Below are 16,587 nucleotides of genomic sequence, written 5' to 3'. Positions count from 1 at the left end.
TAATCCTGTGCCTCTTGAAATAATAATTCTGTACCTACTCTATAACGTACTGGGGCTACCTTACTTACGTATTGTAATCACTTCACTTCTTCTCGATTCGTACAGATAAATTTACTCAGATTGCTGTCTACTGTACGTCCAACTAGTTATGTCGCAGGGTCGTAGAATGGGAGAAAATCACGTGACAGTTACTTAACGAGGCCCATTTATTTAAATTATTTTAAACAGTTGTATAATATTAGGCCATGTATTGTGGGTCCCTATCACCATGGTATGGCGCGTCCTCAGGTTGCGGATAGAGGAGACGGCCTCCAGATATGGAAGGTAGTTGCGAATATATTGAATAAGCAGTCGTGAACAGCCGATAAGGGGTGGTCCTCCAGCTTGGGGGTTGGGCGAAGGGCTAACAACCCATCACCGTAAAAAACAGCTTGTTACGAAACCTAACAATTAGCCTCGGAATGGGACTGATTCTCCGGCACGACCACAGCAAAGGAATAAGGTTATAAGATTTGGTTCATGGAACGTAACTAGTCTTTATAGAACAGGAGGCGTAACATTAGTAGCAAAAGAACTAGCTAGATATAGAATAGACTTCGTGGGAATACAAGAGGTTAGGTTAGATGGGAATGGCATATCACAAATAGGCGAGTACTTGTTGTATTATGGGGAAGGAAACATTAATCACCAGTTAGGAACAGGATTCTTTGTATATAAAATAATAAAATCAGCAGTAAAAAGGTCGAATTTATCAGTGACAGGTTATCGTATTTAGTACTTAAGGGTAGATGGTGCGATATCATAGTTATAAATGCTCACGCCCCTACAGTAGAGAAAGACGGCCATGTAAAGGATAGCTTCTATGAGGAATTGGAACACACTTTTGATCAGTTACCTAGATATCACATGAAAGTTTTATTGGGGGATTTCAACGCTAAAGTAGGACAGGAGGATATTTTTAAACCAACAATTGGAAAAGAGAGCCTACACGTAAATAGTAATGACAATGGAGTTAGGTTGGTCAACTTTGCCACATTAAAAATTTAATTGTCAAGAGTACAACATTCCCCCATAAGGAAATACATAAATATACTTGGACTTCTCCAGACGGAATGACACACAACCAAATAGATAACATCTTGATAAATATACGAAGACATACTAGTATAGTAGACATTCGAACTTTCAGGAGGGCAGACTGTAATTCTGACCATTATTTGGTAATTGGAGAATTAAGAGAAAGACTACCTGTAGCCAAGCGAGTAGAGCAACAAGCTAATATTAGTAGATTCAGTATTTTGAAATTAAAGGGCGAGGAAACTAAGCAACGTTATCATGTTGAAATTCGAATAGGTTTGCTGCTTTAGCAACTTCCGACGAAGCTGAGAAAGAGTTAGATGCTAATAGTGTGTGGGAAAATATTAGCGATAATGTCAAAATTGCAGCTGAGCAGAGCATAGGTCATCATGAAACTAAGAAAAAGAAACCATGGTTTGATGAAGATTGTTCCATTGCAGTAGAAAGAAGGAAACAGGCAAAACTGAAATTCTTACAGGATCCAATTGAGGAGAATAGAGATAATTATTTCAATGAAAGACGGGGAGCAAATCGTACGCTTAGGAATGAAAAGAGAGATTACTTGAAGGAAAAACTTAATGAGGTAAAAACAAATAATAAGAATAAAAACATTCGAGATTTATATAAGGGTATAAAGGAATTTAAAAATGGATATCAGAGAAGAGTAAACGTGATCAAGGATGGGAATGGTGACTTGCTTGCAGACTCTCATTCAATCCTTAACAGATGGAAAAACTATTTTGGACAACTATTAAATATACATAGGCAAGTACAAATGATCGGGACGAAATTCAAATACAAACTGCTGAGCCATTTATACCGGAACCAACACTTTCTGAAATCGAAATTGCGATAGAAAATCTGAAAAAGTACAAGTCTCCAGGTATTGATCAAATTCCAGCAGAATTAATACGAGAGGGTGGAAGCGTATTATCTAGCATAATTTATAAACTTGTACTTGCAATTTGGGAAAAGGAAATTGTACCAGAACAATGGAAGGAGTCCATAATCGTACCTATTTTTAAGAAGGGGGACAAGACTAACTGTAGTAACTTTCGAGGAATATCACTTTTGTTGACGTTGTACAAAATTTTGTCGAATATCCTTTTGAGAAGATTAACTCCATATGTAGATGAAATTATTGGGGATTATCAGTGTGGTTTCAGGCGTAATAGATCGACTATTGATCAGATTTTTTTGTATTCGACAGATATTGGAGAAAAAATGGGAGTATAAGGGTACAGTACATCAGTTATTCATAGATTTCAAAAAGGCGTATGACTCGGTTAAGAGACAAGTTTTATATAATATTCTTATTGAACTTGGTATTCCCAAGAAACTAGTTCGATTAATTAAAATGTGTCTTAGTGAAACTTACAGCAGAGTCCGTATAGGCCAGTTTCTATCTGATGCTTTTCCAATTCACTGCGGGCTAAAGCAGGGAGATGCACTATCAGCTTTACTTTTTAACTTCGCTCTAGAATATGCCATTAGGAAAGTTCAGGATAACACAGAGGGTTTGGAATTGAACGGGTTACATCAGCTTCTTGTCTATGCGGATGACGTGAATATGTTAGGAGAAAATCCACAAACGATTAGGGAAAACGCGGAAATTCTACTTGAAGCAAGTAAAGAGATAGGGTTGGAAGTAAATCCCGAAAAGACTAAGTATATGATTATGTATCGTGATCAGAATATTGTACGAAATGGAACTATAAAAGTTGGAGATTTATATTTCGAAAAGGTGGAAAAATTCAAATATTTTGGAGCAACAGTAACAAATATAAATGACACTCGGGAGGAAATTAAACGCAGAATAAATATGGGAAATGCATGTTGTTATTCGGTTGAGAAGCTTTTGTCATCTAGTCTGCTGTCAAAAAATCTGAAAGTTTGAATTTATAAAACACTTATATTACCGGTTGTTTTGTATGGCTGTGAAACTTGGACTCTCACTTTGAGAGAGGAACAGAGATTGAAGGTTTTTGAAAATAAGGTTCTTAGTACAATATTTGGGGCTAAAAGGGATGAAGTTACAGAAGAATTGAGAAAGTTACACAACGCAGAGCTGCACGAATTGCATCCTTCACCTGACATAATTAGAAACAAATCCAGACGTTTGAGATGGGCAGGGCATGTAGCACGTATGGGCGAATCCAGAAATGCATATAGAGTGTTAGTTGGGAGGCCAGAGGGGAAAAGACCTTTGGGGAGGCCGAGACGTAGATGGGAAGATAATATTAAAATGGATTTGAGGGAGGTGGGATATGATGGTAAAGACTGGATTAATCTTGCTCAGGATAGGGACCAATGGCGGGCTTATGTGAGGGTGGCAATGAACCTCCGGGTTCCTTAAAAGCCAGTAAGTAAGTATAATATTAGGTAGACGTCCAATTCCTGACAGCAAATGTTTTCGAAAAGAACCAAGACAGCTCAGCCACTAGCCTTTACAGAGGGACCAGTAGAAACGGATGTCGGAAACATTGAAACGATGTAATCAAACGGATACAGTACCTGTGCGAAAATATGATTCAATAATAAATGCACTTTATTCACTGGAAAATACGACCATATTTCTGGAACGTACTATACTCACTCATTCGCTCAGTAATGTAGACTGTGACCGTAAGACGACTTTGACTGAATATGCGGCCTTGGGTGGAAGTTCACTAGTAGAAGAGGTGAGAGTGAAGTACATTAAAAAAACTCAGTTACAATAAAAATTGAATTAGAAATAAAATGTCCCTGTACTACTTCAGTGACGACGATGCAGGGCTGTACAAAACAGGAAAAATTTTGCGAACATACTTCACCATGGAGAGAATTTTCAAGTGCCAGCATAATTGCGTTTTTTTGCGACAAGCTACGGTTAAGGCCTTTCGGATCACAAGTGGAAATTCCTCTACCAAGTATGCTACTCTGCAGCGTTGGAAAAGAAAATTGTCCTTCTCTCCTGATACTCTTATCCCGGTACTGAAAATTTTAAGTGAAATTTTAAGTTGTCAGTTTTGCTATTTGATGAGGCGAATGTCTATACTGTCACTTGTTAGGATAATGGGGATGATTCGATACTGGGACCTCACAGAAATGCTCGAATTGTAATGGACAGAGGATTAACAATTGAGTGGAAGCAGTCTATCTATTATGATTTTGACAAAACATTGAACAGAATGTTACTGTTGAAATTATATCTGAAATTATTGAAGTGACAGGTTTCAGAGTAGCTGCAATTGTTTTTGATCAGAGTGACTATAACAGAAGATCGCCAGTGATCGATCGTCCACGGACGTTGGGTCAATAATAATAGAAATAATAATAATAATAATAATAATAATAATAATAATAATAATAATAACTTTATTACTTAACCTGGAAGAGGGCCAACTGTACAATATACAAGTGTATCAGATTTAAGTAATTACATACAGATACGATTCACATAATGATATCAAAAGAGGCAGTTAAGGATATACGTACGTGAACGACCACAAATATTATCAAAAAATGCAGGCTCTAAATTTATAATAAATTTATAAGAAAATGAACTCACAATTGGGTAAAAATTACAAGGTACCACAACAAGACTTATCAGAATTTAAATATCTGATAAACGTATAAAAAAGTTAGTAACAACATTTTTCAAACCAGTTTTATCAGAGTATGAAAAAAAAAAAACAAAAAAATTCTGCAGTTACATCATTTGGTAACCATAACATTGTTATGGTCTCTCTGTCATCTTTAATATTTTTCCTGCATGTAATAAACACTTATTTCTGAAAAGTAGACTACTCTCTGACATGTAGAGTTGTTTATTTTAATACAATTATTTTTTTTATTTGTCCTATATAAAATATATTAAAATTTGCATAATGTTTGTGACCTAATTTTTCTAATTAATATGTGAGGAGAAAAATTCGCTCCGGAGCCGGGGATCGAACCCGGGAGCTTGAATCTACGTACCAAGCGCTCTGACCACTGAGCTACGCCGAATTCAACCCACAGTACCGGACCGATCCCTCCTCCTTCAATGTTTCCCTTTGTGGCCTGACTCCAAGTTAGGCATATATGTTGACGTATATGTCCAATGTCAACTGTCATTATACTAGGAGCGCACTCAGCAGAGTGACTTGTTTGGCCGGGATTCCGCAGTTACGTGCACAGTAATCTTTACAAATATATGCACTGCAGCTATGAGAATATTATAGATTTTTTTTTATTAATTTGTCCTACAGAATAATATCTGTAATGTTGACAATTAATATGCGAGGAGAAAAATTCGCTCCGGCGCCGGCGTAGCTCAGTGGTCAGAGCGCTTGGTACGTAGAGCCAAGCACCCGGGTTCGATCCCCGGCGCCGGAGCGAATTTTTCTCCTCACACATTAATTGTCAATATTACAGATATTATTCTGTAGGACAAATTAATAAAAAAAATCTATAATATACTAATTTTTCTATTTTCAAAGAAATGGGCCTTGTTGTAGTCTACCTTTTGCATAAATTCATGTTAAATCAGTGTACAAAATTTCAGGGGCCATATTCATAGACATTCTTAGCGCGGGCTTCCGATGAATGGTCAGCGAACTAAAGTTTTTCGTATTCATAAACCAGTGTCAGCGATATGATATGATATGTATCCTGTACAGTAATCAGTCGATGTTATCAGTAACCTTTTTTATACTTTTATCAGATATTTAAGTTCTAATATGTCTTGCTGTGGTACCTTGTAATTTTCGACCTTGTGAGTTCATTTCCTTATAAAATTTTAGAAATTTAGAGCCTGCATTTTCTGATAATAATTGTGGTCGTTCGCGTGCATATACCCTTAAATAAAAACTCATCTAATAAAATAAAAATAAACACAGTGGAATACATATTAATGTTGTTACAACAAAATACGAATCACATAAAATCAAAAGCCGATGATTCAATAAAGTGTACACAATAAAAATAAAAATATACATATTGGAATACGTATTGGTATTAAGTTAGAAGCAACTATGATTCGCGTAATTAAACATAAACCGATAATTGAATAAAATGTATATAATAAAAACCAAACATAGTAGAATACATAGGCCTACTGGTGTTACGTGACAAATACACACGATTTACATGATGAAGTCATAAGCAGGCATTTGAATAAAAAGTATACAAAAATGAACACTGCGGTAAACATATAAGCATTAAATTAGAATAGTAAAGAATCGGTAAAACGGAGAAAAATTCTCTCCGGCACCGGGACTCGAACCAGGGTTTCCAGCTTTACGTTCTGGTGCTTTATCTACTATGGGCATTGGAAGTTCAATCCGGTATGGCTTAGTGGATAAAGCACCAACACGTAAAGCTGGAAACCTGGGTTCGAGTCCGGGTGCCGGAGAGAATTTTTCTTCGTTCTACCGATCCTTTACCATACGGAAAAGCATAATTACTGAACTAAAACTCCGTATGTATTCTGGTACACCATAGTAATATTAAATTAGAAGAAAATACTATTTACATAATAACATTACGAAGACAATTGGATTAAGTAGCCTGTACACAATAAAAATAAGAAACAAAAAATGAAAATAAACACAGTGGAATACATTGTATTAAATATTTGCAACGCGTTAGGTCTGGGAACTCATCATAAGATATTCTTCTAATTTATATTTCAAAGAAATCAAGGTTCGGCAGCCCTTGACTTCAGGCGGCAGAGAATTCCAGTGACGAGAAGTAGCAACAGTGAAAGATGATGTGTAGAGTGACATTTCTAGCGTTTTATCGTGTTGTGACCAAGTATTTAAGTTATGATAGCGAGAAAGATTGTGGAATCGAACAAATAATTAATAGGGGGCAGAATAGGAAATATAATTCATGAAAGAAAGTCTTATCTCTCTAGGAAACATCATGACAATGCAAGAGCCTAATACGTCAACAAGAATTGACGACAAAGTACAAAGAAGTAACTCATTGCAGTTTCCAATTAAGTGAAACTTCGCCCTCGAACGTGTTTTGTGAAACAAAGATTCATATTTATTTTTTAATATTCTATGGGTTATCTGAAAAATTAGAAATGGTTTCCCAAAAGTGAACAGGAAATCTTTAAGTAATGATTTTCTTAAAATGTGTTATCAATTCACAATTATTTCCGATTAATAACTTACCTGGTGATATTTCAATTGATGATCGACTACGCTTACACGCTGTCATCGTTGTAACTGTAGATGCAATGGTTTCTTCACTATCAGAAAGTTTCTGCGTGCAAAACTGTTCATCTTTTGCCAACGTAGCCCTCAGGTTCCACAGCTGTCGGTACTGGTACTGGTAAAGGCAGGAAAAACAAACAAAATATTCAGTCGACGCAAACTGTAGACTTACACATAACAGTCATTCTGATTTCACAGTTTATGAAAACTTTCTTCTTCCTTTCTAGCACCGGGATTTTGTATTCAGTTTCTTTTCTGATTACTCCAACATTGGTGTTCCTAGACAAAAATCGACATAATATGTGAAAAAAAAAGAATATTTAAATTATAACAAAATTTTCAGACATGTTTCTGAAATTTTACATCTTATTAAAATTACATATGACAAAAATTTCAAATATATTATTGAAATCGTATATCATTCTCATTACACACATGGCAATGGCACAGATCTGTGATAAATGTTCATAATCTTTAGTGACAAGAAGGTATTTTAAGTAGTGCAATATTTAGTTGTAACCAAACCAATTATTTATTTATTTTATTGGGTTATTTCACGACGCTGTATCAACATCTCGGTTATTTAGCGTCTGAATGAAATGAAGGTGATAATGCCGGTGACATGAGTCCGGGGTCCAGCACCGAAAGTTACCCAGCATTTGCTAGTATTGGGTTGAGGGAAAACCCCGGAAAAACCTCAACCAGGTAACTTGCCCCAACCGGGATTCGAACCCGGGCCACCTGGTTTCGCGGCCAGACGCGCTGACCGTTACTCCACAGGTGTGGACTCCAAACCAATTAACTAACAGAAATTGATACTAAAAAAAATCAAATACTAGCCCATATTACGCAAAGTGTGGGTGTAAATGCATTGTAAGAGAATCGCAGAAAAGTTGATTTCTACTTCCGAGATTTTTTAGCCACTTAACAAACAAGTAGCGTATAGGCTTACTATTCTTTATACAATGACCGTAGTTTAAATTTAAGTAAATAAATTTAATGAAAATAGTTTTTAATTTCATACTGTGCAAGAAACTATAACATGTATAATTTGAATGTATTGAGGACTGGCTGTGTGTAATATTTTTGTAGGCAATTTACTTACCGCAAGTTGCAGTAAATAATATGATACACTGTAGTAATAATTGAAGGGTTCAGAGTAGAGATGGGTAAAAAAAGCTGGGACAGTTTATTTGAAACTGTTTCACAAATGAAACTGTTTTGATACGAAACAGTTTCGTGATATAACCTGTTCCAACTGTTCCAAAGAGCGTTACACTGCTCCAGTGATGATTTCAACGTTCCACATGGTTCCAAGAGATAAACAGTTCAGTTTCTAAACAGTTTTCCTCTTCTTTGCTGTCTGCAAAGGCCATGTGTAGCGCGCAATCATTGACCTCCAATCGAAAGCAGATATAATATCGATGTTCCACACGGCCTTCGTACAACAGTAGCCTATGTAGGATCGCGGAATTTAATTGTACGAATCAAATTCCCTAATAAATCTGATATTAATTATTAACTGTCCATTGATGGAGAATATGTTCATGGTGCCTAACATAGTGTTAATTATTAATATACCGCGAAAAATATCTTGGGCTAATGTCATCGTTATTAAACTCTCCGAGGATTATATGCGTTATTTTTACTAAAATCGATTTATTTTGAATTGTAGTTATTTACTGTACCCTTAACAGTAACCTACGAAAACTATCTTTCGTTGTCATAATACAATGAACAGCTGATTTGAAGACGATTCAAGGGCCTTGAAACATGTTCCCGAAGCAGATGAGAGGTTGAAACAGTTGGAACACTTGGAACAGTTGGCACTGATGTTGTAAACATATTCTTATGAAACTGTTTCTTTGAAACTGTTATTTTGGAACAGTTTCGTTCATGAAACAGTTACAGTCGAAACTGTTTCTTAAAAATAACAGTTTATCCCATCTCTAGTTCAGAGCCATAGTGGGCCAAGCGCCATTTATTAAAAACGGAGAGTTAAAATTAAGTGATTACCATAATTTAACGAAACATGTAGCAAGTAAGGTAAAGTATGCACATTAAAATTAAATTATATGTCAATCTTCATTAAGTTATGGTATTTACTTAACTTTAACCCTTGCTTTCTCCGTTTTTAATAAATGGCGCTTGGCCCGCTATGGCTCTGAACCCTTCAACTGTACTATTTGTACATTTAATTTTGATTTAAAGTTTGGTTTAAATTTCATGAGGCTGCTACGGATTAGATGAGAACTGACTGTGTAATCTTCCTGTAAACAAATGAGTTAAGCTATCATAACATTGTTGTTTCTAGAGTTTATGTGTATGAACAGTCAGCGTGTAGTATAATTAAATTACAACAATGGTACGCACGAAATAACGCATCGTCGCACAGTGGGACGGATTGCGATTCTAGCCGGAACAAAATCTAATATTGATAAATTCCTTTCGAATCGTTGAAAATAGCAAAATGAAGATAAATTATTATGACATTTGATGAAATGTTTGTATGAGAATTATTATTTTAGTATAGAATGGCTATTTATTAAAAAAGAATCGTACAGTAATATAAATTTCACAAAACTAATGCAAATAAAAAATTAAAGTAAATAGAAAAAAGTAATATATGTAGTAAATTTTATGACTCATGTTACGAAATCTGAAGCACCTGTTGTATCTCCAGAAGTGTCGGATCCGCTAGCGCTAATGTCGTCCTCATCTTGAGGTTGCAGTTGAGCAGTGCTGTTTTTGGCACTCGCAGCTGGTACTTGTAGCAGTTTAATTATCTCAAATTACAATTTTGATTTTCTTGTATTTGGATGTCGATTGATCTGAGATATGATGGGATCAGAAGATACTAAGAACATGTGTAGGACATCTAAGTTTCTCTCACGAGGACACTTCCAACAAAAATTTACAAAAGTACAGGTTAGACCACCTAACCTGTACAGGTTAGACCACCTAACCTGTACTTTTGTAAATGTTTGTGCCTTGCCTCTTGAGCATCTTCAGATGACATCCCAATAGGAAGTATCGCAGTTTCTGCAATTTTTCCTACATGTATAAGTATTTTATGCACGCTGGATGGCATGTAGTACCATGGATATATCTATTGTACATATAAATGGGCTGTATCATTGGTTTACTTCTCAAACGCCTCAATATACTGTATATTGAATATCCACATGAAATGGTGCATAAAATTACAGAAAATCTGTGAATGAGGTCTTACTAATGCCGGTAATATTGGCTGTAATTAGTGGGTTTTCAAAAAAAAAAGTGCTATATTGCCATCATTTGATGTCCCAGGACCACCAGATTTCGGTTTGTCAGTAAGAAGACCTAATTGAGAGCGAAATCTAGAAATAAGCCCCAGTTTTCTAGCTTCAAAAATATCTTTGTTGTTGCTTCTGACCTGCCAAGAACAATGTTTTTTTAGAAAATAATCCTTTTTACGGTGACACTGCATCCAACATCTGTTAAAATTACTTCTAATATTTTTCAAAATATTACAAATGCACTTCTCACTATTAGAATCACATGTTTCAATACATAATTTGTTCAAACATATCTATATAGTTCATTTAAGTCGCCACTTTTATTGGCAAGTATTGGATTTTTTTTAAATTTTAGTAGGTTATTTTACGACGCTTTATCAACATCTTAGGTTATTTAGCGTCTGAATGAGATGAATGTGATAATGCCGGTGAAATGAGTCCGGGGTCCAACACCGAAAGTTACCCAGCATTTGCTCATATTGGGTTGAGGGAAAACCTCGGAAAAACCCTCAACCAGGTAACTTTCCCCCACCGGGAACCGAACCCGGGCCACCTGGTTTCGCAGCTAGACGTGCTAACCGTTACTCCACAGGTGTGGACTCAAGTATTGGAAATAGATCACGGCGCGAAATCACCGGTAGCGGTTCCCAGTCTGAAAAAAAAAATTAACCACATGCAGAGCGGTCAGTAGGAGCAAATGAAACTAGGTTAGTCTTGAAGTGCACACTTAAACCTACATTCTGACATAAAAATAAATGTGACTCTGTGTGACTCTCCTATTATTAGTCAACGTTTACTTTGAGAAATAGTTTTAAAAAATCGCATTTACCGCCGTTTAGTTAACATGCCGTTTCTAAAAATCCAAAGTTATTATGAACATAAAATTTATATAATAATTATCTACCAACCTTGTTCTTCATTTTCCATTTCAGAATCACAAAATGTTTCACTCCCAAATCACAGAAAACAAGCTTGCTTCTTACACTATTTCAGCGTGGCTGAGCAATAAAACTGGTTACGGAAGGGAATCCTCGTCAACATCATTGTGTGACGTCCGTATGTTTAGTGTCAAAGCTTCTTTCTCATAGATAAGCATTCTGTGATTCATTAGCAACAACTTGAGATAGACACGCATAAAAATGAGAACATGTGAAACTTGATTTTGTTCCGGCTAGAATCGCAATCCGTCCCACTGTGCGTCGTGCAAAAATACTTTAATAATGAAAGTAATTCCTGAAGCCTTGTTTATGAATGTAGGGATTATAACAATAAGAACGGAAATATTCACTAATGCACAATATCAGAGTTTACCGTTAATTATAAAAAAATCTCACTGATACTTATTTTTTGCGAATGTCTTGAAATGGACATTTTGTGATATCAATTTAGTATCAATGCGACCATAAAAATTATCTTAATACAAAACAAAAAGCAGGAGTTTTCTAGACAGTTTTTCGTATGCAGAGCAAACCATTCTTGGGCTCCGTGAAATAATGTTACTTTATAACACTTGTGTGGTAAAATAACTCTATCGCACTCCTCATGGCCTGCTCTGTAATTTATACCACTTGTCACAATAGAAACAGAATACTATTTCTATTAATTTTAAAGATCGAACCATGACCTAATTGTAATTTATTACAGATTCTGTTCCATGTGGATATCTTAGGTTATTTTCTTATAACTTAAAGAGGTTTTAATAAATTTCTTCTAGAAAATGTGTCTTTTTACTGCAATAAATGAAATTATATGTGCAGCTTGTGTGTGTGTGTGGCGTGAACTTTCTCGCACGCGTGTAATTTCAGTCGCCCATGACTCGTGTTAGAAACTTCACATTCCAGTGAAAAAGTTTCAATTTATACAAAAAAAATAACTATTTAGTGAAGAACAAAATTGCAACACTGATCAAGTTTCAATATGTATAATATTACAGATCATATAGGCCCTAAGAGAGTAGGAAGGTAAAAGACACTGGTGTTTTAAATTCAGCATCCAAAGGATATGAATGACTGGTATGACGCTCTGAAAAAAGAAACATGATTCTCATTTGACAGGAATATGAAAAATTATTTCCCACCGTTTGAATGAAACAAACCATTCCACTTCATAACTAACAGTTCTATAAACAGAGACAGCACAGGTTTCTCTTTGAATATAATTAATAGTAGTGAAATGTGTTGTATTAACAAACAAACACAAACCAGTAAGACAAATGTCAAGTCAAAAAATTCAGAGATTGATAATGTAGTATTATATATTCAAATCTGGAATGAAATTTCACAAATACAAGCCACTTTCTTATTGTCTAACATCATATCTAGTTCCCATCGCAATTAATAGCAATGATATGTGTGATATTAACAAACAAAGCAGTAATACTGATGTCAAGGCAACAATTCCATGAATGAAGTGTAATATTTTCTATTGAAGTCTGGAATAGAATTATACAATTATAAGCCGTTAGTGTCTACTGTCCTAAACTACTGTATAATAATGCCTATTTCTTAATTCTCTTCTCAGTTTTCTTACATTTTACCGCGTGTGACAATGATATAAAAGTGTTTGTTTTCTTCTCATACATTAATACTTTACCATAAAAATGGGATTGATCTTAGATATCTTGTAAATTATAAAAAGTATTAGACTTCATAACTAGCCATAACTCAGAGCTCTGTGGTGTTATATGTAGTCCTAACGGTAGTGATGATTGTGACAAGTTGTGGGGACGTAATAATAGGAATGATAGAGGCAGTAATAAGAGCGATGGTGGTAGTGGTAGTAGTATTAACAGTAGTAGTAGTAGTAGTAGTAGTAGTAGTAGTAGTAGTAGTAGTAGTAGTAGTAGTTATGCCCACGTGCATCAACGTCGGTTAGTGTAACCATCGGTTAAAATTGTCACCTAACCCCTGATTAAGCATTTTTACGGTGGATCAACCTCGGTTACGATTTAAATAGGAGGTTAACCACAGTAATCTCTAACCGGCCATATTCTAGCGGTTAAAGGAGATAACCAACGATTAGTAGAGCAAGTAAAGGAAAATGGCGGCCAGAGCCACAGGTGATTATTTCGAAGACGATATTATTGTACAGTACTTGAATTACTTGTATAGAGCGTGAGCGTGAACGTTCTTTAGTGGAAAGAGAAAATTATTACGAGGAATTGGGTGACAGAAAATTTCAGGAGAGATTTCGTTTATCAAAATCTACAAATGGATCACTTGAAATAACACAAGAACAGTCATATTTCTCCTATGGATCGGCTGCTTATATTACTATTCTATGCAACTGTTATTTTCTGTATTTTAAAAGGGAATACTCGAATATCTCTTTCTCTATGTCACTGGCTGAACAAAGAAAGGTTATGGACGGATCTTAGGATAGTGCACAATTCCCTGGTGTAAATGGGGTCCAAGATCGTACACACATTCCTACTAATTTACTGCATCCTTTTCCTTTATGGAGATTATATCTTTTTTGTATAGGCATAATATATTTAAATCTAGTAATTAAGTCTATCGATACTTCAACCTCACATTGGGATATATTCATTTTTGCATTCAATTTTCCATTTTGTACGATTTTAACCTAACAGTACTGAAAAACAAAGAACTGCAACTCGCAAATTTAACAGCGCTCAAAGACAAACAAATGCAACGCGAAAATGTAGGCCACGTTCATTTCGATGTAGAACGTAGTGAGCGCAGTCGTTTTTAGACGTTGACTATTATCTTTGCAGAGGTATTGATGTTTTTCTTTAGTCATTTTGTAGAAACAATGTACCATCATAGACTTTACTCTGGTTAAATCAGGTGTCAGCTAGCCATGTTTTAGTATTCGGTGATTAAGAATGGTGCACAGAAATTACATTTTAACCACGGCTACTGTTTAACCGTCGTTTCGTAATCTATGATTACTGCGTTTTTAACCGATGTTGATGCACTTCGCCATTAGTGTCGTGCATTTCATGCTCTATGTTCGGTTAAGTTTGTCGAGCGTGACAAGAAACGTAGTCTGCTTTGAAGAAGGGGTTCTGTCGTAGCTCGCTCGGACATGCGCCTTGTATGATCCGTGCCCTTGAAGTTCGCTGGGCTCTCCCCTCTCATCCCTTCATGCTTCTAGCTGAGAAAGGATTTTAGAACAATTTATTCTTGTGAAGTTTTATTTAGATGTAAGGAAGGTAATTTTTATTTAAAAATATAATTAAACATCATCAGAAATATACTGTACGTATATACAGGTAAGTCACATTAAGTTTTAAAAATACATGACAGTTGTTACTATATCAATTATCGACAGAAAATATTCTTCACATAATATTCAATTAATCACAGTTGCTCGGTAACAATATTTGTGTGACTATACGGATGATGGAAATCTGAAAGTTAGAATTTATAAAACGGTTGTATTACCGGTTGTTCTGTATGGTTGTGAAACTTGGACTCTCACTTTGAGAGAGGAACAGAGATTGAGGGTGTTTGAGAATAAGGTTCTTAGGAAAATATTTGGGGCTAAGAGGGATGAAGTTACAGGAGAATGGAGAAAGTTACACAACGCAGAGCTGAACGCATTGTATTCTTCATCTCACATAATTAGGAACATTAAACCCAGACGTTTGAGGTGGGCAGGATGTGTAGCACGTATGGGCGAATCCGGAAATGCATATAGAGTGTTAGTTGGGAGGCCGGAGGGAAAAAGACCTTTGGGGAGGCCGAGACGTAGATGGGAAGATAATATTAAAATGGATTTGAGGGAGGTGAGATATGATGGCGGGCTTATGTGAGGGCGGCAATGAACCTCCGGGTTCCTTAAAAGGCAGTAAGTAAGTAAGTAAGTAAGTATACGGATGATGCAAGTATTACAGGCACTATGTTCGATTCAAGCTAGTCGAGTATGACGATGTTCGCTCTGCAAAAAAGGCCTGTCATGTTTGTTTCACCTTGCTATAAAACTATTCGCTGTCCTCCACTCCCATCTCTTCATGTTTTAGCACAGATCTTGGGATTAGTTTTTCATATAAAATAAGAAGTTTGTAATGTCTTGGTTGCCTCTTATGTTCGAACATTGCAGGACACAACTTTAAACCGTTTAAGGATTTGAGCACACATCTTGCTATAAGATTTTTTCATATGGAATAATACGAAGTTTGCAATGTCTTGGCATCCTCTCTCATGTTTGAACATTCTACAATACTAGTCGGTACTTTGAATATATGCGTTTTTATATAATTTGTTTGATTTATTTATGCGTATATTTTTTGTGAATGTTTAGTCATATTAATAACAAGAAAAAATACCTATAGGTACTGATTACTGTGCGTAATTTCGCAGGATATGTGCCTAACATTCTTATGCAGGTAAAGCATAAGGGCACAGGGAGAGGAGAAACTAAGGAGAAAGGCACCGAACATATGTAAGGAAAGGGGAAGATTCAATAAAAGTAAAGGGAGCTTCGATTCTACAGAAACTCGGAAAACTTGAACCGAACATAACGCCCCTTACCGGTTTTCAATGGACTCGATTATTTTAGTTTACATGCTTAACTTCCACGTACTGTTGGAATACCTATGGAGTAGGGCGAAGCTTGCAGTATCTTAATATCCCCTCTCATGTTCGAACATTACACGACACTAGTAACAGTATTAGTAGTAGCAGTAGCAGTATTAGCAGCAGCAGTAGTAGTAGTGGTGGTAATAGTAGTTCTTTAGTAGGTCATTTAGGACGCTTTATCAACAGCTTAGGTCATTTAGCGTCTGAATGAGATGAAGGTGATAATGAAGGTGAAATGAGTCAGAGGTCCAACACCGAAAGTTACCCAACATTTGCTCATATTGGGCTGAGGGAAAACCCGGAAAAAACCTCAACGAGGTAACTTGCCTCGACCGGGAATCGAACCCGGGCCACCTGGTTTCGCGGCTATACGCGCTAACCGTTACTCCACAGGTGTGGACAGTAGTAGTAGTAGTAGTAGTAGTAGTAGTAGTAATAGTAATAGTAGTAGTAGTTTCGGTAGTTGCTGTAGAGCAGTACTAAGGTCCGTATGCACAG

General features: G+C 36.0%; 1 protein-coding gene across 4 annotated transcripts in view; it reads right to left on the bottom strand.

Moving 5' to 3' along the window:
• The window catches only part of LOC138707830 (serine-rich adhesin for platelets-like), a 1,123,723-nt gene that overhangs the window by 11,597 nt on the left and 1,095,539 nt on the right, over positions 1-16,587 (bottom strand). For all 4 annotated transcript variants that reach the window (XM_069837793.1, XM_069837794.1, XM_069837795.1 and 1 more), the window contains one exon: positions 7,224-7,380. In XM_069837793.1, coding sequence (XP_069693894.1) covers positions 7,224-7,380 — 157 coding nt within the window. The remainder of the gene's footprint in view (positions 1-7,223; positions 7,381-16,587) is intronic.

This window comes from Periplaneta americana, chromosome 10 (genome assembly GCF_040183065.1).
Source record: "Periplaneta americana isolate PAMFEO1 chromosome 10, P.americana_PAMFEO1_priV1, whole genome shotgun sequence".
Classification (NCBI taxonomy): Eukaryota; Metazoa; Arthropoda; class Insecta; order Blattodea; family Blattidae; genus Periplaneta; species Periplaneta americana.
This window is presented reverse-complemented; position numbering and strand designations above follow the sequence as displayed.